Source organism: Cajanus cajan, chromosome 6 (assembly GCF_000230855.2).
Source record: "Cajanus cajan strain Asha chromosome 6, NIPB_CcT2T_4, whole genome shotgun sequence".
In the NCBI taxonomy this organism is placed as follows: Eukaryota; Viridiplantae; Streptophyta; class Magnoliopsida; order Fabales; family Fabaceae; genus Cajanus; species Cajanus cajan.
In genome coordinates, this window is record NC_138522.1 from 22,054,502 (window position 1) to 22,077,863 (window position 23,362).

General features: G+C 33.9%; 2 protein-coding genes across 4 annotated transcripts; one reads left to right on the forward strand and one right to left on the reverse strand.

The window, feature by feature from the left end:
• The first annotated feature begins 409 nt into the window (after positions 1-409).
• Positions 410-17,634, forward strand: LOC109811217 (Nodulin MtN21 /EamA-like transporter family protein). Of its 3 annotated transcripts, none has more exons than XM_020374891.3 (10): positions 411-812; positions 936-1,089; positions 2,880-3,054; positions 3,709-3,824; positions 4,451-4,525; positions 4,893-5,043; positions 5,495-5,561; positions 10,929-11,000; positions 15,964-16,029; positions 17,381-17,634. In XM_020374891.3, the coding sequence occupies exons 1-10, from the start codon at positions 612-614 to the stop codon at positions 17,513-17,515; spliced, it is 1,212 nt and encodes a 403-aa protein (XP_020230480.2). In that variant the 5' UTR covers positions 411-611; the 3' UTR covers positions 17,516-17,634. The 3 variants fall into 3 exon arrangements, with proteins under 3 accessions (XP_020230482.2, XP_020230480.2, XP_020230481.2); XM_020374892.3 differs by having other exon boundaries at positions 412-812; positions 4,466-4,525; XM_020374893.3 differs by lacking the exon at positions 10,929-11,000 and having other exon boundaries at positions 410-812.
• A 1,977-nt stretch (positions 17,635-19,611) lies between these two features.
• On the reverse strand, positions 19,612-22,786 carry LOC109819160 (uncharacterized). The gene is made up of 2 exons (XM_083076389.1): positions 22,676-22,786; positions 19,612-20,380 (listed from the first exon to the last, which is right to left on the reverse strand). The coding sequence occupies exon 2, from the start codon at positions 20,270-20,272 to the stop codon at positions 19,853-19,855; it is 420 nt and encodes a 139-aa protein (XP_082932515.1). The 5' UTR covers positions 20,273-20,380; positions 22,676-22,786; the 3' UTR covers positions 19,612-19,852.
• Between the last annotated feature and the right edge of the window lie 576 nt (positions 22,787-23,362).

Genomic DNA, 23,362 nt, shown 5'->3' on the forward strand with positions numbered 1-23,362 from the left:
AAATTAATAATAATAGGTTTAAATATGTTTTTAGTCCCTCAAATTTAAGATAAATTTGTTTTTAGTCCTTCAAATTTAAAATTATTATTTTTAGTCCCTGTAATTTTTAAAAATCTTGTTTTAGTCCCTTAGGTCACCAATAACATATTCGAAAGTGACTAATTAAGACAGTTATACAATATCAAACGGATTTAATGTGTTATTTTCATTAATAAGAATACCAATAAATAGATTCTATACAATAATGTTTGATAAATTTTTTAACAAAATTTGAATATAAAAATTAAAATAAAATTTTTTAAAATTATAGAAATTAAAAATAATAATTTTAAATTTGAAAGACTAAAAATAGATTTACTCTAAATTTAAGAGACAAAGACATATTTAAGCAATAATAATATTATAACATCCATGCGTTGCACCAGCACCATTATCATAGCTAGACAAATTGGACGTCTCTCTCTCATCTTTGTCCCTCCCTCTGACTGTTTCATAGTCGTTTTCGAGTTTCAGCTTTCTTCTTCCTCCTCGCCAAAACCAAACCAAATCAAACCAACCTTTGGATTCGCTCGGAGGTTGTCACATTGATTGCGTGAAATCTGCATGTGCGAATGGCAACGGCATCCTCTGAATCCAACGACGCATCAGATCACGTGGTCGAGCTCATTGTGCGCGACGCATCGGCACCTTCTTCCGACGCCGAAGCCGATCCCGCCGACGATGAAAAAGACCAAATTGCCCCTCTTCTCTCCCACCCCGAAAGACCCAAGATCAACATCTTCACCGCTTCTTACCCTCGCAGAAAACCCAGAGTACTTTCCCTTTCTTTCTCTTTCTTTCACATACTTTGTGGTAAATTAGGTGCAACTTTCGTAGCGTTTCTCAATTCGCTAACCCAAACTTTGACCCCAAAACTCTCCTATATTTGGCTGCAGGATGAAGTCACGAGATTACTCGAGTCTGAGATATCTCCTTTGACTCAGTTTATATTGTGGGTTTGGAATGGGTCCAAATACTCTGGTTTACTTTGTGTGGCCCTTTCATCTACCATCTACTTTCTCATGGGAGTTCTTACCAATATATTTTCTGGTAATGTTCTGCATGGTATCTCGTGTTTTTGCTTCACATTATGCATTTGCATAGTTATTGAAACACCCAATGAAAAAATAATCCAGTGGGGTGTAGCTACCAATTTTAGTTTTTTTGGGTGCATGGACAAGTTCCACACTCAATGTCCCAAAGCTGAGAACATGGATTAATCTTTTTGACATTATTTTAACACTTCCCAGGTTCACAGGACAGGCCTTAGTAGCTAGCAATTCTGGTTGTGAATAAACTTTTTAGTTTTATTGTGCTTTTTTTGGGTAGTGAGAGGGAGAAGGTAAACTTGTTAATTTTCCCTTCCATTTTCTTCAATATTCATATATTATTATGTTAAGGTTAAAATACCTTTTTAGTCTTTATAGTTTTACTTACTTCACTTTTTAGTTCCTATAGTATAAAATACACCTTTTTAGTCTCTACAGTTAATTTCTTTATAACGCTGTTTCTGTGATTTATTTATAATGCCGTTTCCGTGAGTGGCATGGGCTTATTTAATTCATGTGGTGGATGTATTTGGTTCTTTTGAACGATAATGTGTCATTTAATGTTTTACTACATAGCCTTCAGCAATTTGATCGCTTATCTAGCTCACATTCAGTCATAGTAAATATTGACTATCCACAAGACAATTCAGACTCTATTTTTTTTTTTTTTTCTAAACCATTAAGTGACACATCACCGTTTACAAAACCAAATACATTACTGCCATGTGAATTAAATAAGCCCACGGCAACTATGGACAATGTGGTCTGCAATGACAATCTGATGCAGTCACAGCTTAGATGTTGCAGTCACATAATGTAATGCAGCCTGCAATTTAGAACCCTGTCAACAACTAATGGATTTATTTGTCAATATTTTATTGAAAGCATCTAATTTTGTCTTGTGCTGAATCTCTCAATCGTGAATTAATCCTTTAATACCGAATACTGCTTGAGTCAAATACATGGATATGATGCTATTAAGTACCAACTCTGACACAGACATGGGACACAGCATAGACACAGACACCTCAACATGATTAATGTCTAAAATGTAGGACACTAGGACAAGTTATACACACACACACCATAGAAAATTACTAAAGTGATCAACATTTGGTAATTAAAAGATATCATTATCATTGAAAGGAAAATTCCACAATGCTAAAACTTTTTTTTCCTGTAATGCCACAATACTAGAATTTTCCTATTTTTCTTTTTTAACGAACAACTTGCTAAGATCTTTGATAAAGAGTCACAAAAAAGATGCTTAAAATAGGAAAATAGGAAATTTATTTATTATGATTCCATTTTTAATTTTGAAATGATAGATAAAAGAAAAAAGGTAATCGTGTCCAGTCATTTAAGGTATGTCCAAGCTGTGTAGAAGCCGGAAAAACAAAAAATAAAAAAAAACAAAAGACACTGCAAAATTGTGTCTGGCACATGTCTGTGGCGTGTCGGCATTGTCGGTGTCGGACACCCTACACCTCTGTTGCTAGTAGTGTCGGTACTTCCTAGATGATGGATTCTTTCAATGAGATGGTCAATCCAACACAAGGACTCTCTTGCTGTCTTTCTCAGCAATATAGTTTTTGCATCTTAAGAATTTTGACTAACTATCTGTGTTAGTTTTACCTTCTAGTTCTGTCAATTTCTATTATATATATTATTTGGCTATTCAGTTAAATTTAAGATATTTTTTCAAGATCTACAGTTCTCTTTTCTTCTTCTTTTCATCTTTTTTCGTTGTTCCTCACTTTAATTTTTGCAATAACATTTTTGATTTGGCAGTTCAGGCAATTCCTTTGTTTGAGACTGCTTTTACAAGATGTACAATTATCTTGATACTGTCATATTTGTGGTTGAGAAGGAGTGAACAGCCACCATTTGGAACACCTCATGTTAGAATCATTTTACTTTTAAGAGCCCTTACAGGCTGTATATCAATGTCAAGTTTTGTATATTGGTAAGTGGTCATAGTTTTTTCCCTCTTGATTGTCATTCTTTTCAGCACCTCATTAGCCATTTTGGGATGGTTTTTTCTCTGTTGGAATTTTCCTCTTCATTATTATCTTTCTATGTTCATAAAATGTCATAATCTGAGAATATTTTATAGTACTTTTAGAATATTATCCGATGTTGGATAATATCATTTTCTTCAATGTTGATCGTTATTCATATAAGGTCTATTTTATAAAGCTTTTGGGTTTGAACAATTATTGCACTGATTGCTAGAATTATTCAATATAGGTATTAGCAAAAGGATTGGCATTAACATTTTCAAATCATGTAAGTTGTAACTAGTAAGTATGTAAAGACAAATTAATTTAATAATTCATTTTCTTTTTTCTCCTACGGTATGGAACTCCATGTTGACCACAAGAGTTCTTTTGCATACAATATTCTTTCTTCATATTGAGTTCAGTTACAACCTTGGTTCATAAGTTTGACTTCACAAATAATCTGTGTTAATATATTGAGTTTAGTGCAACTCTCTTTATCCTTTCCAACCTTTTATTTTTATTGTGCTCTTTATTATTTGAGTTTTTTTTTTTTTGCTACTTGAGGGATTTCATGAGTTGCCAACTATGGAAATAAAAGAATCTGTTTATTTTTTCAGCTTTAAGAAGTTGCCTTTCTCTCAGGCCATTGTATTGAATTCAACAATTCCAATTATGGCTTCAATTATGGCCAGGATCTTTTTGCACGAGAAATTGAAAGTGGCTGATATTGCAAGTAAGATTTCATAGTTCTGCTCTTAAATTTCCTTCTATTTTAAAATTATGATGGAATGAGCAGAAGCTTTAAACCCTGATTTTTTTTACTGAATTCTTGTTCAATAGTATATTATGATTTATGCTTTCTTGCCTAAATTCTTGCCAAGTTATGTCCTGTCTAAGAAGCAGTTTGTGAGCTGTTAACTGTTTTCTGTTTATACAATTCAGATATTTTTGTATACATAATTATGTAGAACAGGATGGCAAACTTGAAACACAATTTTTTTTGGACTGTTCCAATGACAACTAAACCTTGGGTTGGAGGGAGGTGTACTAAACTTTATAAAATAGGGATCCTAATTAAACCTCATTCTACTTGGACAAGAAATCCAGACTTCAAAATTCAAGCAATACCATCCTATATTGAGGTATAGAATCCTGATAAGCTGATTCTTAATAAGAAATTTTAAGGTCTAAATAAAGAAACAACTAAACCAAAAAATGTTAATAATTATATCATAATTCTGAAGTTAAAAACTATAAATCTCATATTACATGTACAAGAAGAAAAAAGTTAATAATTATAAAATTAAGCATTCATTCATTATCAATTGCAAGTAGCCAAGTACTGATTAATTTATTTAGCTGCCTATTGTTCAGTTCTTGCTTGCAGTTTCTTCGGTGTGCTGTTCTTCTTCCGAGAAATGCTTGCTACAGAAGGTATAGTAGTTTCCATTTATTATTCCTTTTAATGCATTTTCGTTTGTATAATTTTACTGGTGTGTTTGTTCCTTTTAACCAACTATAATAGGCTTACACGTGATTTAGAATTAAGTACATCGAGTTTTAACTTAAGTTCGAATTAATTGGTCGACTTTTCTTGATTTTTTATTCTGCATGCCCCACTTAAATAGAAAACAAAAAAAGACCAAATGGCCTTTGACCTTTTTGTTACAGGAGGTCTGAGGAAATATTTTTGCTCATTTCTAATTGATTGCAGGAAGTATCACCTGCGTCATCTAGATTCATCGAGAATATTAGGTATACCTTGACTACTCTTCCTAATTTCAGAATTTGGATTTTCCAGGACAGTTGGTCAAAGCTAAGCAAGCAAGCAATGCGTATGCTAAGAAAGGTCATCACATATTTGCAATCCTATCAGGCCTCTTTTCATCAATAATGTGTGGTACTAGTTACTGTCTTATAAGGGCTGGAGCTAAGGCGTCCGATCAGCCACTGTAAGATTATATATATACATTTTTTTTTCTTTTGGATTTTCTCATAGATCAAATCCATAAATGTTATGTTTCCGGATGTTTACACCTTAGTTTTTTTTTTCTTTCAGATCTGTATATTTTATACTTATTGCTAGAATATAAGATGGAATATACAAGCCTATCTAGTATTTCCAATCTATTTTAAGAAGCCATTCCCTTTGCAATCATTTTATCTACAGTATGGTACTTATATCAAGGTATAGCATAATAGAAATTGAGTGGTTGTAAGTTATAGTAGTGTAGAATGCTAGTTGTTGTAAAATGATTACTATGACTTAATAGATCAAAATACTCATAGAAGTCAGAGCAAGGCAAATGTGATATAGTAGCTAAATCCACATGTATTTTTGACGTAGTGTATTTTAGGGACTCAATGTATCTCTTAGTTGTATGAATTTCCATTTTATTGCAGGTTGACTGTCTTTTCATTTGGCTTATTGGCTAGCCCTGCAATGGGATTATGTACTTATATCTTTGAGGTAAGTTCATACTTCGATGAAATGAAACTACTTTTATAATCAATTGTCAGGGTATACTTTCTTCAAGAAATTGATATTTTATGCCTGTGGCTGTCAATATATGAAATGCATAAGCTTTTAAATTTTTTTGATAAGCTTCTTGTGCATCCATTAATATTAGTGTCTGTCTGAAAATCTTTCAAGAAGATTATTCTATATAACCTTAATAATTAATTATTTGAGGTTATTGATATTTGATAGGTACCAGACTAATATTGAAATAGAAAGATAGAAAAATGGAGATCACTCCTTACAATCTGAGGCTAATATCTCAGAATAAGTTGTCAATAGATAGCTAAAATAGAAAATAGAAGTGTTAGATATAGTTTTATCTTATGGGCCTAAGCCCACTACTTTGTATATAAACCTATATTTTGCTTTGCAATACACAAGGAATATGTTCTCTCCATTCACCATTACTCTCAACATGGTATCTAGAGCCTATCCTTGACTTTCCGGTGGACCCACTGTTCATCGGTGCCCGGAAAACGTGTCTCGTTCCGTTTTTCGGCTACCCACCTTGTCGTGTCTCTTTCTGGCAATTTTTTTCCCTCCTTTTTAGGGTTTTTCTTTGCTGCCGCCGCCGCCAGCTTTCCGGCCGGCGACCCCCCCACCCAGTTTGCCTCCCTCCGGCGAACCCAACGCCACCGGTCGCGCGCCAAACGGAGGTGGCATGCGCCCCCACGCGCCGATTCCGTGCTGGGCGCGGTTTCTCTCTCCTCTCCGTCGGCCGCCGCGCGTGGCAGCGCGTCCGGCGACTTTTCCGGCGGTGATCACCGGCGCCGGACTCGCCCCGACATCCTCTACCCCGATCTATTATTTGTTTTGTGATCGGACCTCGTTAGGCACGGATCTCTTCCTTCTCGGGCCATTTTTCTCTCTCCTGTTGCTGTTTCTCTCTCCTGTTACAGCACCTATGGTTTCCTCTTCCGCTGATCGGCCTGAATCCTCTATTTTCACTAATTATGCCAATGTTCCTCTTTCCATTGATAAGTTAGATGGAACCAATTATGATACTTGGGCTTCGGATATCAAGCTTTGGCTTAAGGGACAGGATTATGTTGCTCACCTTACCCAGACAGCTGCTTCCGTTGATGAGAAGGATCGTCCTTGTTGGTTGAAAATTGACGCTCAAATTTGTAGTGTCCTTAAGTCGACCATTCATCCCTCCTTAAAGCAAATTTTTCGTGCCCATGAGACATGTGTTGATGTATGGGAACAAGCCCGAGTGTTATACACCAATGATACTCAACGTCTCTATGGTGTGTGTCAAAATCTCCAGAATATCATTTCCCCACGACGGGTTTGGTATGTCGTCTCCGCAAATCACTTTATGGTCTTAAGCAGTCTCCAAGGGCATGGTTTGGTAGATTCAGTACTGTAGTACAACAGTTTGGTATGACTCGAAGCGAAGCTGATCATTCTGTCTTTTATCGACATTCCACTGCTGGGTGCATCTACTTGATAGTGTATGTTGATGATATTGTTCTTACCGGTAGTGATCATCATGGCATTTCTGAGATAAAATAACATATTTTCCATCACTTTCAGACAAAAGACAAACTTAAATATTTTTTGGGGATTGAGGTAGTGCAATCTACAAATGGAATTGTAATATCTCAAAGAAAGTATGCATTGGATATTTTAGAGGAAACTGGGCTAATGAATTCCAAGCCCGTTGATACACCTATGGATCCTAATGCTAAACTTCTACCAAGTCAGGGGGAGCCTTTCTCAGATCCTGAGAGGTACAGAAGATTGGTTGGGAAATTGAATTATCTCACGGTAACTCATCCTGACATCTCTTTTGCGGTTAGTGTGGTGAGTCAATTTCTCAATTCTCCATGTGCAGGACATTGGAATGCAGTCATCCGCATTCTGAAGTATATCAAAGGTGCTCCAGGAAAAGGTTTATTATATTGCTACAACAATCATACCCAAGTTGTGGGATACTCAGATGCAGATTGGGCAGGCTCTCCCTCTGACAGGAGATCCACCTCAGGTTATTGTGTCTTTATCGGTGATAACTTGATTTCCTGGAAAAGTAAGAAGCAGAATGTAGTGGCAAGATCTAGTGCAGAAGCAGAATATCGTGCTATGGCCTCTGCTACATGTGAGCTTATTTGGCTCAAATAGTTACTTAAAGAACTGAGATTTGGCGACGTTACACAGATGACTCTCATATGTGATAACCAAGCTGCCCTTCATATTGTCTCAAATCCAGTATTTCACGAGAGGACCAAACACATTGAAATAGATTGTCTCTCCATTCGTGAGAAGATTTTATCTGGGGACATTACTACTCAATTTGTTAACTCTACTGATCAGTTGGCAGATGTCTTCACCAAATCATTACGGGGTCCTAGGATTGATTATATTTGTAACAAGCTTGGTGCATATGATCTATATACACCAGCTTGAGGGGGAGTGTTAGATATAGTTTTATCTTATGGGCCTAGGCCCACTACTTTGTATATAAACCTATCTTTTGCTTTGCAATACACAAGGAATATGTTCTCTCCATTCACCATTACTCGCAACAAGAAGAATAGGAATGAATTCCTCCCTCGATCCTTACAAGCTTGCCGAACTTTTCTCTAGTACAGTAGTATATTCCTTTCCTCCCTACCCCGCTATGGGTCCCCTATTCACAATCAATTCCCTCATTCCTCCCAATCATTACCCATATCACTCCTTCCATCCCCCCATGCCATCTGTCCTCGGTTTTTTTTCCTCTTTCCTCAACCAAATTCTCCTCATTAGTTGGTTGCCTCCCTTTCTTCTCATAATAGGCCTTTACCCTGATCATTGGACGTACAAGGCCTTCTCCTATAAATGTGAGTTATGGGCCTATCAGTCATCTTTTGCTTTTGGCTAGAATTGTTCATTGGATTCTTCATGGTGATACTAGGCAGTTTTTTTACATTTGCGGAATTTTGTGATGGAGATCAGATTACCATATAATTAGGTTTTATTTAGGATTTATAATTTTGATTTCATATTTAGAAATTTAATTTTAATTTAGTGTAATTTCTATGCCAGTCTATATAGACCCTTATGGTAGACTTCATACATTTTCTTTACTATTGAATAATAATAATTTTCTTTTAGAAAGTTTGATTTGAGCCGGAGAAGTACTATAGGTTAACAAATATCTAAAGATATATAAAGATATTTGTGATCTCCTATATATGTATAATATTTACAACATTTTTTAAAAGTATATGCCGTAATGAGAAAAGACATCCTTGTTAGACAAATTGTTCAAACCATCAATGAGCTTGTTGCATGCTAAGAAGTACAGAAGCACTATTAAATGCCAAATGATGCAGACTCAACTAAAAATGCTTGCACGGTATGACAAAGGCTAAGGCCATTTCCTACTTCATGTGTCATTAAATTCTTGCTTATAAGGAGATTTAACCTCATATCTTTTACGACTCCACCTCATGTTGTTTCTAGTTCTATTGTTCCATTCTCTAAACCTATCCATTCAGGGGTATATGCTTCTCATTAGGGATGGATAGAGGGGACAATGGTAGCCCCCACCTTTCCCTCCAAATATGACAACAAAAGCCTAATCTCACTAGGTGATGTTGTCTACATGGATCACACAATAATGTTATTGGTCTGAATTAAAGACCGAATCTTCATGGATATTATTTACCATGAAAACTCTCATAACCACTTCCACCAATGTCCTTGTTTCCCCTTTTCATAAGACTAAACCATGCAATCTACTTTCCTTCTAAACAAGTGTAGTTAGTTAGTTCAAGTAATTGCTATAAGATTCTCTTTAAGATGCAAGGTATTGATTGAGAGAGAAAAATAGAGAAAGGAAAATCAAGAATTGATGTATTTGTGTAATTGTATTTCTCATTACATGATAGTGGAGCTAAGCCACTATTTATGGTACATATTGTCATGATGACAGTTCTAACAAACTAACCATATGATTCTAATAGACTAACCAAATCCGGCAATTAGTACAGTGATTGCTCTCTCACAATACAGTCACACATATTACATTGTGCTTTCCCTATATAGTAAGCTGAACAAAAGAAATTATCATTTTTATTCAGAACGCGAATATTACATTGTTGTAAAACAATTTTTAGACACATGAGAGTTTGGATGGCTTGAGAACTAGTTGTAGCATTATACAATACATCAGCATTAGAGTTTACAACATTAGAAACTAAGCATGTCTGCAGAGTTGTTTGGAGCAGCTTGAAGCTGGAGATTAGGAAACCAGTATAGACTATCAGGACCTACCAACACTTGGATCCCATACTTCTAATTTAGGACTCAAGTCCCATGTCTTACCATTGGATCCAAACATCCCACCATGCCCCACAGCCTTGACACCCACATGAGTTAGTTGTAGACTAGCCCTTTGACTAGTTCCAAGCGAACACTATAATGTTAGCATCACCACCCATGGTGCTTGTTTGCAGCTGAGAGACGTGGTGCAAGTCTTTGATACCAATTGATAAGAACCTTGGGAGAACCACACTACCAAAGCTATTTGTTGTAATTGGAGAGCATGAATCGCATACTGCCACTGTGGGATTCAAGTCACAAACTAAAACCAAAGTAAAAATCAAACGAGATTGAATTGGATAGGAATATCCATCAAAGCAAAGGAAAATTATTAACTGAAAAAATAGAGTCTGTTTGATTTGAGAAAATATTTTATATTTTCATTTTGTTTTTACTTTGAACTTAAAAGATACCACCTTGTTTTCTCTTTGGTTATTTCAAGGCTTTGTATACACAATTTTGATAACAGAAACTTTGTATTGTTTTCATTGTTTCTTATGCATGTCTTTGAAAATAAGGTCGCATTTTTGTAATTATAACTAAAAATATGAAATGAAAACATCAAACATTTTCTTAAATAAAAGGCCCCAAATTCACAAAGTAAAACTACTATTCAATTTGAAGCCCTAATATCACAATCAACCTCATTTTGCTTTATACTCTATATTCACAATGCATCCCTTAGCTACCATAATATTACATTCAGTGGATCCCATGCTGAATTCGCAAATTCTGGATTTTCAGCAACTTCTTTACAACTACTTATTATCTTGACTTCATTTTCTCCATGAGTTTATCCTTCGGCATAATAGAAAAAAGGATTACTTCATTAATAGATTTAGGAATAAACTATTTCCTGCAAGCCTATGCACCATTAGGATGTCAAATGTTGCTTGTTTGAGTGATTGTTATGTTATCCCTTATACCAAAAGCTAGTAATGATCAACTGTATTACATCACATCAAAAACTCTGGTAATTCACAATAATTTCTCTCCTTTGTGCAGGATTTTGTGTTACCAGGATTTCAGTGTATTTTACTTATGCTTGTACTCAGTATTCTGGCCTTCTTTGCTGAGGTGAAAATCTAAATTGTGTAGTAATAGTTTGCTTTATCTAGAAAAAATAATAATAAATAGAAACTATCATAATCTATAGACCATAGTTATTAGAATATTACAAATCATGATACAATTTGCAGAAATTTATATTCTCACATGATTTGATACAATTTGGTTGCCTACATCATAAGATGAATCTTAAATGACTTTGTATCTTATGATGCAAGAATTAATCTATACAATTTCGTATTCACATGATTGAACAATTTTATTTTTTTATTTTTTTATTTTTTTTACTTTTCTTTATCCAATTCACATGAAAAATTGAAAATTTATTTAAGGCTAATATGTTAAATGAAAAAGAGTTGAAGGAACACTCTTGAACTTATCCTATTTGATTATTTGACTAATTTGTTTGTCACTTACTCATTCACTTCATGTATTCTATTTAGCTATTTAATGCTTTGATTCTCTTCTTTTAAAATAAAGGCTTTATGAACATACTTTGAATTATGATTCAATATCACATCTATATGATATATTCGAAGTTTATTGTCTCTAAATCTTACGACTCGATACAAGTTATGATTCATAATTAAAAATTTAGCTAGGCAATTCATGATTCAAATCTCAATTTCATAACCTTGGTATAGGCAATTGATGTAGTTAAATAATGGTCTTTTCATGGTGCAGTTGAAATGAGGACTATATATGAGCCTTGTTTCCTTTGTGATAGCCGGTTGAAAATAAGATGGAAAAAATGTTATTTAGGATAATGTTTCTGCCAAGACTAATAATATAAACACTGATGACTAAAACATGGGAGAAATATTGCTTGAGTGTCAACTCTCAGCAAAGATTATATATATATATATATATATATATATATATATATATATATATATATATATATATATATATGAGAGGGATCAAATTACATTGGTTTAAATTTAACAACTATTACATTGTTCAATAACTTTTAATTCGATGATGCTTTCTCAAAATCCACCATTAGATTGAAACTCTGTTTTACCTTGAATGTATATGTCGAATTTTGTTAAAATTTAACAACAATAAAATTTTAATTAAACTATTCATATTTTAGTATATTTTCAAAAACATGTATTATGTCAATTTTGATTTATATGAATTAAGTATTTAATAATTTTTTGACTGATATAAAATATTGAAAACAGAGTACAATAAGACCAAAAAAGAGAAAGATTACAGTGGGGGATTGCAGTCTAATATCTGTGAAAGACAGCTGCATCAGATATAAAGATAACAAAAATTTAGCCTTTTACTGAATAGATACATATACAATATACATATTTTACAATGAATCTAACACTCCCTTTCTAGCTGGGGCATATAAATTGTATGCTCCAAGCTTGGAACAGATGGAGACTTTTAGTCAAAATGTTAGCAAGTTGATTTTTTGAACTAATGAATTCAGTACTGATCTCCTTGGAGAGTAACCTCCTGAAAAAAAAAAAGTGACAGGCAATCTCTCTATGTTCAGTTCTTTCATAGGACATAGGATTACAGGCTATAACAAAAACTATGTTGTCACAATACAAGTTCATTTTCTGAATTTCAAAAGTCTTCAACTCTTTAAGCATTTGCTTTATCCACCCCAACACACAAGTGGTTGTGGCCATAGTTCTATATTCTGCCTTTGCACTAGATCTAGCAATAACATTTTGTTTCCTTCTTTTCCACGAGATAATATTTCCTCCAATGGATATGAAGTATTTGGTAGTAGATCGTCAGTCTATCTATGGACATTGTTAGGATAGAGTAACTGATTGTATTCTTTTGATATCTTAACTTGTGTAGTCCCTGGTTCATTCAATGGACCAACTATACTGTAACTTTCTTTCTTTGCTGTTTTTAATTCTGTTAAGTTTCTATTAAGATTCTGTTATATATGAATTCTGAATTGATTCCTGTTGCCTATATATACTAGGCTTGATATACTCCATTAATAACAATACAAATGTATACAGTTTGTATCAAAATTCTCTCTCTCTCAAGAATTCTAATATGGTATCAAGAGCTAGTTGATCCATATCCATGGCTTCCGCATTAGAATCAATTTGTGTGGTTAGGTTTTCATCACAAATAAGCACACCAAAATGAAAAATAACATAAAGTTGGCAAAATTAAGCTCGAGTTTTGCAAAATTGAGTCAATGAAATTCATTTGTGACAACCAAGCAACCTTGCACATAGCATATAATCTCGTCTTCCATGACTTGACTAAACACACTGAAATAGGCTGTCACTTTATTTGAGAAAAAATCATTTCAGAAGTCACTATCTCTTTTGTAAACTCAAATGGTCAATTGACGACGTGGAATTCCACATCAAGTTCTATATCCTCATCATTCTCTTCATCCTTTACCGCCTAGGGTCTTTGGTTTGACATGTTTTGCTCATGCCCTTGGTCCTAGCATTGGCAAACTCTCCTTGGTCTCATTAGTGTGTTTTCTCGAGTACCCAGTCTCAGAAAGGGTAGAAGTGTTATTTTCCTACTCTTTGCAGGTATTTCATATCTACTAATGTCACTTTCTTTGAATCTATTCTATTTTTTGGGTCTAAAACATCTACATTTGAGACTTCTCCTTCTTCGATGGTCCTTTCAACAGTCCTCTTTTGTCCTCCAAAGGATTCTCCATCCCTTCCAGACCCATCTCCTCCACACTTGCAGGTCTATCAGCATCATAATCACCTTATAATGTTGCCACATAGCATCAACAATGTTGCAAACACACCTTTGAAGACCACTCCTTTGCCTCATCCTCTAGTCCCTCCTACCGAGTCTATATTTCCATTGCACTTCGAAAAGGTATATGTTCTACTCGTAATCCCTCTTCTCATTACATTTCTTTGAGTTATGACCGTCTTTCTCTTTCCTATTATTCTTGTTTTTCCTCCTTGTCCTCTGTTTCTATTCCTAAGAATGCAGAAGATGTCTTTGCCCATCCAGGATGGAAACAAGCTATGATAGATGAGATGTGTACATTACAGAGGAGTGGGACTTGGGACCTCGTTCCTCTACCATCCAGGAAATCTATTGTTGGTTGTCGATGGGTCTATGCAGTGAAGCTTGGCCTAGATAGCAAGGTTGATAGGCTCAAGGCTCGTCTCATTGCAAAAGGCTATACTCAGATCTTCAAGTTGGGTTATGGGGACACTTTTTCTCCAGTTGTCGAAATGCCCTATGTGCGACTACTTTTGTCCATTGCTGTTATTCATCATTGGCCTCTCTATCCATTGGACATCAAGAATGCATTTTTACATGGTGAACTACTTGAGGAAGTCTATATGGAGCAACCTCCTTGCTTTGTTTCTCAGGAGGAGTCTTCTGGTCTTGTGTGCTGATTGCAAAAATCTTTATATGGTCTCAAGCAATCACTCAAAGCATGGTTCAACAGATTTAACACTGTGATTCAATAGTTTGGCATGACTCAGACGAGGCTGACCACTCTATCTTTTATTGCCACTTAGCTAGTGGTTGCATCACATGAGAAAAGCAACATCTCTTCAAGCATTTTTCAAATGAAGGATCTTTGAAGACTCAAATATTTCTTGGGAATAGAGGTAGCTTAGTCCAAAAATGAGATCATTGTATCCCAAAGGAAGTATACGATGGGTATTTTGGAAGAAATAGGAATGTTAAATTCCAAGACAATCCACACTCCCATGGATTCCAATGTCAAGCTCTTACCAAATCAACGGGAGCCTCTACCAGACCCTGAGAGGTACAGACAATTAGTTGGGAAGTTGAACTACCTCACTCGCTGTTACCTGTCTAGATATCTCATTTGTAGTGAGTGTAATAAGTCAATTCCTCAACTCTCCATGTAAAGAACATTGGGATGCAGTGACTTGTATTGTTTGATATATCAGAGGAGCTCCTGATAAAGGTCTTTTATATGAGGTCAAAGGACATAGTTGAGTTGTTGTGTATTTTGATGCAGGCTCCCCTATTGATAGAAGCACTACTTTTGGATATTGTATGTTTGTCAAAAGTAACCTTGTCTCTTGGAAAAGCAAGAAACAAAATGTTGTTGTCAGATCTAGTGTAGAGGTAGACTATCGAGTTATCGCTATAGCTAGTCAGGAGCTTATATGGCTCAAACAATTGCTTCAGGATCTAAAGTTTGGAGAGGTCACACACATGTCACTTGTATGTGATAACCAGGTTGTCATGCATATTGCCTTTAATCCAGTATTCCACGAGAGGACAAAGCATATTGAAGTTGATTGTAACTGTCTCAGAGAAAGTCATGGTGGTATAAATATCTACTAGTTTTGTAAGTTCTAATGATCAACTAACAAATATATTCACTAAGGCACTAAGGGGTCTTCAGATTAAATGCATATGTAACAAGCTTGGTACATATGATCTATATGCTTTAGCTTGAGGGGGAGTGTTAGAATCATATAAATATAGTAACTGTGTATAATAGGATTAATTAGATTGATTCTATATTTATGTAATTAGCCAAAAAATAACTGAATATTCTGTAATTATGTACTCTATTGTAAATTCAATAGCTCCATTGTGCTCTAAACACATGGAATTCATCCTATGCTCTCTTGTTCAATAGATATTATTAAGATATTTTAGGATATTTCCATATATTCTTACAGCTGTATAGCACATCATGTACAGAATTGAGTGACTCGAGTTATAACTCTGTTGGAGAGTCCAGCCCCTCTTGAATTCTCTGGTGATTGTAAGCTGCGCTAATTCCTGACATTGGGGAATTGGGGGGGAGTACATATACATACCTTAATATTTTTTTTTCATCCAAATGAAGCTATGATTTACCTGCCTTATGACATTTCCGTTTACTTTTCTAGGAAGATGCCTTATTCTATCGTGGTATTCTCTTCAATCAAGTTGCATTTCTCGTATCAATGCAACATACCTCTACTGTTTGATGGTATTATAACTAAATCTTTTGCAGGTCTTGTTAGCACGCGGACTGCAACTTGAGAGACCTGGTAAAGTCGCTAACATTCAGTACTTGGAGGTATTCTTCTCCCTTCACAGCTGGTTGTTCTCTCTTTTTGTCATTTTAATTTCAACAATTAAATTTCTATTTTGAGATCTCAACTAATTCAGAAATCAACAGAAAAGTGTGCGTTTTGTCATTAGCATGTATGTAGCACACCTTAGTTATCCTCTTATTCTGATTTTCACTGATTAGTCAAGAGTCAAGACTTTTGTCTTGTTTACCTTTTTTAGAATTGAAAAGAGAACTAAGAAGCATGGCACTAGATAAAAATTTTGGTCTAGAATTATCATATTAAGATTTCACAAGAAATGTTGAAATGTTTCAAAAAATGTACTACTCTATTCCATACCTTTTAAACTCAATATGGTCATGGCTGGATCGAAATAGGTCTGGGGTGTGGGAGAGACAATGATTTATCTTCTGAGACCTCAACTCTTACCGGTCTGTGAAAATATTATTTTCATGAGTGCTCAATATCACCCAATCCTAATTATTACACATGTTAATGCTCTACGGGTAATTTATCATGAGATTGAAGTTTTAATTCAGTTTGGAAGTAATTGCAGAAAAATAAAAAGTCCAACAGATTCTCATTGTGAAAATTATCATGAAAAGTGTCATTCTTTCCTTTAGATTAAAATTTTAAAGCCAAAGTTTTAGATATATAAATATGGCTTAAATATGTTTTTAGTCCCTGAAATTTAGGATAAATTTGTTTTTGGTCCTTGAAATTTAAAATTGTTTTTAATCCCTATAATTTCAAAAAATCTTATTTTAGTCCTTATATTCAAATTTTGTTAAGAAAATTATCAAATATTTAAACCTATAAATATTTATAAATAGTTTTGGTATTACACAATGTATAAACTGTTGAGTGATGATATATATACAATAGTTTATACGTCGATTTTATGTTTACCTCTGCCCAATTATTTATTACACTTCAAACTTCTCTCTCTCTCTCTTGGTTGTATAATTTGTTGTAGAAGTATCATTTTTCTAAACTGTTTTGGTGCCATTAGGGTATAGAGGCTCTGGTTTGGCCCTAGATAACCAAAAGTTGATAAATAAAAAAACCAATTTGTTTGACAAAAGAACCAATATTTTCAAGTTTCAGTTGGATGTTGGAACCAACTTATTTGCTTTTAGATTCCTAGCATGTCTCAGATGTCCTGTTGGACTTGTATCCCTCAACGTTGTTAAGTTTGTCCATGCATTGCCTACATTTTTTTTTATAGCAATGCCTGCTTACTGATCAGCTATTGAGATAGGGAAGAATGTGCAAAAGTTCATTTTCTACACACTAAATGATTTGGAATACTACTCCTGGGACTAATACATACATACTAATATTTGTGTGTTTCAGGCAGCACTAAGACAACTTTGGAGCCTTGCTTTTACAAGAGTAGCTCCATCTTTTGATCACCTCGTTGGGGTTTTACTCATTGTTATCTCTGTATGTTCCACCTTGTATATAGGACCTGATAAGGAGATGGAATGATATAGATTTGAGTATGTATGTGTTAGGTTTGCAGCTAACATGATAACATTTGTTATATTCAACTAGTTCATATAAATTTTAGTCTCGTTTATTGGTTTTTTAACAAAAAAACCACGTTATCAGTTTTCAGTTCATATTAATTAGCTCTTTCAGTCTTCAGAAACCGAGCAACTTTCAAGCACGATGCAATTTACAAGGATTATGGTTTTATGTAATGAAAATTTAACCATACATTTTCATTTAGATCCACCACGAAAAGCAATTGGACAGTTCCAACAATTCTAACTCTTATCTTATATATACATACATAAACTCGCTAATACCAAGTTGGTACAACGCTGTTCCCAAGTTATGTTGTTGGTCTTCAATTGATAGTGTAAAAACCTTCGCAACGTCTATTGAAACGGGAACTCGAGTGAAATGAAGGGTGTGTCTGGAACAGCGTTGTGTCTGAATCAGTTGGTTGATATCTTCACCGAGTCTTTTGAGAATAACCTATATATGTACCAACATGAATGCTAATGATTTATATACTCCAACTTGTTGAAAGTGTTGAGTTTTGATCAGATTTCTATGATTCACGTTTTGTACTTTTGCTATAATTTTTTTATTCTTATTTGTTTTTATTTCATCCCTGTAATAAAGGGATTCATTAATTAAATCTGATTGTATTTCTTTTATTATAAATAAAGCAGTTGAGGAACATTTTTCCTCGAGCATTCAGAATGATTCATCATCTATTTTAAGTGTCCAGGTAAGACAATATCTCATGATCATGCATCAAAAGGCCTGTGTGAGGAAATGATAGAATGGGCTAGCTAATGGGAGGCTCAAATATACAAATTAATCAGTAAGCAATTTGTTATGCATTTGTTAGTAGTTAAAGGTTGTAATTCTTGTTGAAATAATTGTGAATATTCAATGTTTCGGAAAGTGTACAAGCTCTAACTGGAATATATAGGCAAATCCTAATCAATGAAAATAAGGAAATAGGCTATACAATATTCTAATGATTACAATTACTAGGTAAAGAAACTAATCTCGAGATAATCTAAACTATTCTAAAGAAACTATGATATAACGTGTTCTCTGAGTTCGAGGAGAGAGATTACCTCCAAAAAGTAATATAGGAGAGAAATAGGCAAATTTTGCGTATCCTTCATAATGGGATCACGATGCTACATAGTGTAATCCTCAACTCACTGTCATGCGCTCACCACAAACACAACAGAATGCTAGCCTAGCAAATGAATTGATGTTGCAATACTCTAATGTTGTGTTTGGATAAATCATTTTTAAAATTCAAGGAATTTCAAATTCTTAGAATTTGAATTACTCTCAATTGAATTCCCTTCCTTTTTCAAATATTTTGTTTGGATAGAGCATTTTTCAATATCTTATATTTCAATTATCTTGTTTGGATAAAGTATTTCAAATTCTACTAAGTAAAATTTCATTTTTAAATATTTATTAAAAAGTTAAAGTTTTAATATTAAATTTTATTTAAATATATTTAATAATTAGAAATTAATTTTAATATTAGAAAATCTTAATTAATTCAAAAATAGTATTAGACATTATATTTAATCAATTTTTTCTTTATAAATTTAAAAAATATTTTAAATTCACAACATATTTAAAAACTTCAAAATACCATTAACATATATAAAACAATTAATACACATTGATTCACGATATGAAATAAGTTCATTTTAAACTAAGAAAAAAATAATAAGAATGTTTAACTTTGAGTATAGGTGGTTCAAAATCATAATATCTCATACAAATTTAAACCAAATACTAATGAAATTTTAAATGTATTTTATGTTCATATTAAAATAACAAAAATAAAAGATAGTTCGTCGAAGATATCAAGATCACAACTTCAAGTCCAAAGATTTTCACCTCCTCATAAAAGCAAAGCCTACAAAAGAATAAAAATAAATAACAATAATAATAAGACCAAGGATCAAAACTCAAATAACAAGACTTTTTTTTTTGTTATCACAACTTTAAATTTACACAAGTATATAATATATGATAAACTACAATAATATGTTAAGCATGAGTTTAATCTAAAAACAATGAAGAGCCACATGGAACGTGGTGCAAAACTTAAACATGAAATAATGGTTTAGATTAGTTTACAGATTGGATTTAGAAAATGGTCAGAAATCAAGTCAAGTAAGTAACTGACCTGATGATAAAATTCAAATATTCATGGAATGCATAAAAGCTCCAAACTTGAAACATACAAAATACATGAAAAAGTTAGAAAGTTAACTTCCAACAATCAATCAAATTAATTAAAATTAATAAGTTATGAAAAAAATTACTTCAAGAAATATGTGTTAAAACATAAGCTGCCTTTTTCTCAATTGGAAGAGCTTTCACAATAGCTAACTGTTTTGGAGTGTCAGATAACCATTTAACAGCTTTGGCCCATTGGTGTTGATTAAGGTTTGGTATCAAAGCTTCTTCAGCTAACACTTCTTGAATAAAAGCATCTTCATCAATCGTAATATCAAATGCTTGAACAAGTCGCTTTAAAGATTCAGCCACTTCTTTCAACGAATTAGCTATTCCATCTTTTTCTCCTGTCTTTCTCCTCTGAGATTGTGTACTAGTAGAAGTTGAAGATTGACCCCTTCTTTGTGTAGTAAAACCAGGTTCATCTAAATATATGGTATCACTAGCACCCTCTAAACTTAATTCCCCTTCATTTATCTCTCTGCTCATGACCTCATCAGCATCCATAGCAGTCTCAGCTCCATGTCCAGTGGCTCTATCTTTGGCACACAAGTCCACTATATCATCCCAATTTACAATCACCTTAAATCGAAACTGTCTTGCTTCTTTATGCGCCTTAAAAACAAAAAGAAACAAGTTAATAATAGAAAAATAAATATAATTATGCATATCATTTCCCACTGAAGTCATACCAGAAAGTGACATGTCTGCAATGTAACAGAATCTAGTTTAGAAACATCTCTAGTAAAAAAATACAAAGCTGAAAATGCCTACATTCTATCAAAAGAAGTTTTGTTCAAATGCAATATCGTATATTATTGCTATGCTAGAATGCCAATCGCTGACTAAATATATAATACATCTAAAAAATATGGCAGATGCTAGCAAAACTCAGATAACTAAACAGCACATGCTCCAGAATGCAAAGTGCTCATAAAATACAAAGAGCAGGGTGCGGAAGCACACATGTTGACACCTTATCAAATTATCAGTATACACCAAGTAGCATAAAATGTCAACTATTGTTACTTGACTGAAATTAGAGTAGCCACACAAATTCTTGGATCCGCTTCCACTCCATGGCTTCACAACTGAATCCTTTTCAATCTTCGAATCCACCACTATCTCTCAGTGGATCTTCCACCCCAACCCACTCTTCTGCTCCTGTCTCAATGTCACATCCAATTTCAATTTTCAATGCGACTTGATACAAAATTAATTCCTACTTTGGAAGCAGTAGGTGGGGGCAGTAATTAAGACTAGCTATGAACTCAATAATCCCACTGCAATTCTATTGAGGATGATCATGCATTTTGGTATGAAAGCAAGAGCTGCTGGCAGTGGGAGCATCAGGATCATTATAAAGGTTTGACTCAAAAAAAATTTATTCTTTTGAAACAGACTTAAGTTGTGCAAGGCAGAAAACAGAGTTAAATATTAGCAAAGACACGGACACAAGATCAGAACAGAGAAGAGAAACTAAATCAAAGAATGCTCAAACAAGGCACCAACATAGCAAAATGTGAAGATGGATTATAAATTCAGAACAGAGAACATAATCACAAGGGGAAAATGATTTTGACAACTATCATTCCAGTTCCTCCCCTGTATAAAATACAAAATAGCAAAAGTATTTCGAGAGACATTGGCAGCTTGCAATAATCAGCAACAGCATACCAAACCATATAAAGTAATTTAATCAAATATTGTTTAAGGATGATTTAGAGTTGAACTTGAATTTTCCCAATGCTGTCACTTGGTCACAGTTGCACCTCCCAGAAAATCACAGCTCAAAAATGCGCAAAACGATCTTTCTCTCTTTAGCACAAATTAAACCCGGTAAAATTTCAATCACTAAAACCCGAAATAATAAAAATACTTTCCCCAGGGTATACCTCAAAAAGCCCAGAAACGCATCTATATTCTGTGTCTGTCCAACTAGTTAACAAAGAACAAAGATTATATACTACACTCAAACTCCATAATACCATTCGTTGAATTGTTATAACATAAAAAAATCCAACTTTGAAAAGTCCAAGAATTAGAGGCCAACTATCAATCTGACAAACCCTATGTAAATGAAACTCGCAATCTAATAAATCATAAAGACCTAGTCCAGACACTAACATTTACATGCATGCAAGATAAACATGACAATAATTCATAATTTGGCAATTGTATAGACATGGGAAGAGAAAGAGCATATAATGATTTTATTTAATTAAAGAATCAAAATGCAACCAACACCAATTTGCAGCAGAGATAAAAGTTGGGGAAAAAAGATGAAGCTGCCCAAGGTGACACCTTATAATATCTCTCCTCTGCCTTGAAAAATACCTATCATGAACCTATTTTTGTATAGCAGAAATATACAATATCTTTGATAATTCTGCTGCAAAATCTGCCCCAAGTAAATTTAACCATATTATTTGTAAGTTTCAGGCAATGCAATGTATACCTTCAATAGATAAAAATCTTTACAAAATATGGAATTCTATATGCAGTTTTTAGTCTGCATATATGCTAATTATTAAGCAAATATAAAGTTCAAGTAGAAATCCATCTGATAAATGCAGCACAAATAATCTAATCAACTGTCTCTAGAATTGCAGTAACGAATCCACTACAATTTAGATAATTGAAATTTGACCTGCAAAAAAAAATAACTCTAATCTCAATCTTCATTCATAAGGTAAGGAAGCTCTACAGCTCCAACTATGTTCCTACTGGCATATATAGCAGAAAAATAATATCAATCCTTAAACGTGGTCTACCACTTGCAGTCACTGTTCAATAATAGTAATATCTATATATATAGAACATTTATAAACCCAAATCAATAACAAATTCAACAACGAATTCAATAAAAATTCAAATGGAACCCTAATTTGAAAGAGAGAAAAAATGAACCTGAGTAAAGGGAGAAATCAAGAATACCGCGCAAGAGGGAAAAAGCAAGGATCATAAGCGAGAGGGAAAGCAATGATCATGAGCAAGAGAATCGGAAGAAAGTGAGCTTAGATCACGAGAATCGCAAGAAAGGAACATTGCGAGAGAAGAGCGTTACGAGAGAGACTCCAAGCATCACGAGAGCGAGTGAGCACGAGCATTGCGTGCGAGAGAGTGAGAGGGTGTGAGCCGCGTGTGTGCGTTCGCGAATGACCGAACGTGAGCGGAGAAATTTCAAATTCTCCACTTTTTTACGGAATTTCAAATTCTACAAATTTAGTTAATTAAAATACTCCGTAAAAATGACAAGATTTGAATTTCTTTCTAAATCATTTATCCAAACAAATCATTTAATCATGAAGTATTTAAAATTCTTTAAATAAATGAATTACTCCATAAAATTACCCTATCCAAACACACTATAAATGTTATTTATAGTTAGAATGGGGAATAACATCCTACAAATTAGGTGCATCGATAAGTCCAAAGGGCATGACAAGCCACTCATATAATCCAAACTTTGTCTTGAAAGTAGTTTTCTATTAATCTACTTCTTTAATTCTTATTGATAATAATGACTTTTAAAAATATGGTTACACCATGAAGTTTGTCTAACATTTCATCCAACCTAGGGATTGAGTGCCTATA

Excerpts from the sequence above, each read along its gene's own strand:
- LOC109811217 (XM_020374891.3), top strand. The coding sequence starts at position 612 with ATGGCAACGGCATCCTCTGAATCCAACGACGCATCAGATCACGTGGTC. Across the intron at positions 4,526-4,892 it reads AGAAATGCTTGCTACAGAAG|GACAGTTGGTCAAAGCTAAG; the intron begins GTATAGTAGTTT and ends TGGATTTTCCAG. Across the intron at positions 5,044-5,494 it reads AAGGCGTCCGATCAGCCACT|GTTGACTGTCTTTTCATTTG; the intron begins GTAAGATTATAT and ends ATTTTATTGCAG.
- LOC109819160 (XM_083076389.1), bottom strand. The coding sequence starts at position 20,272 with ATGGATGCTGATGAGGTCATGAGCAGAGAGATAAATGAAGGGGAATTA.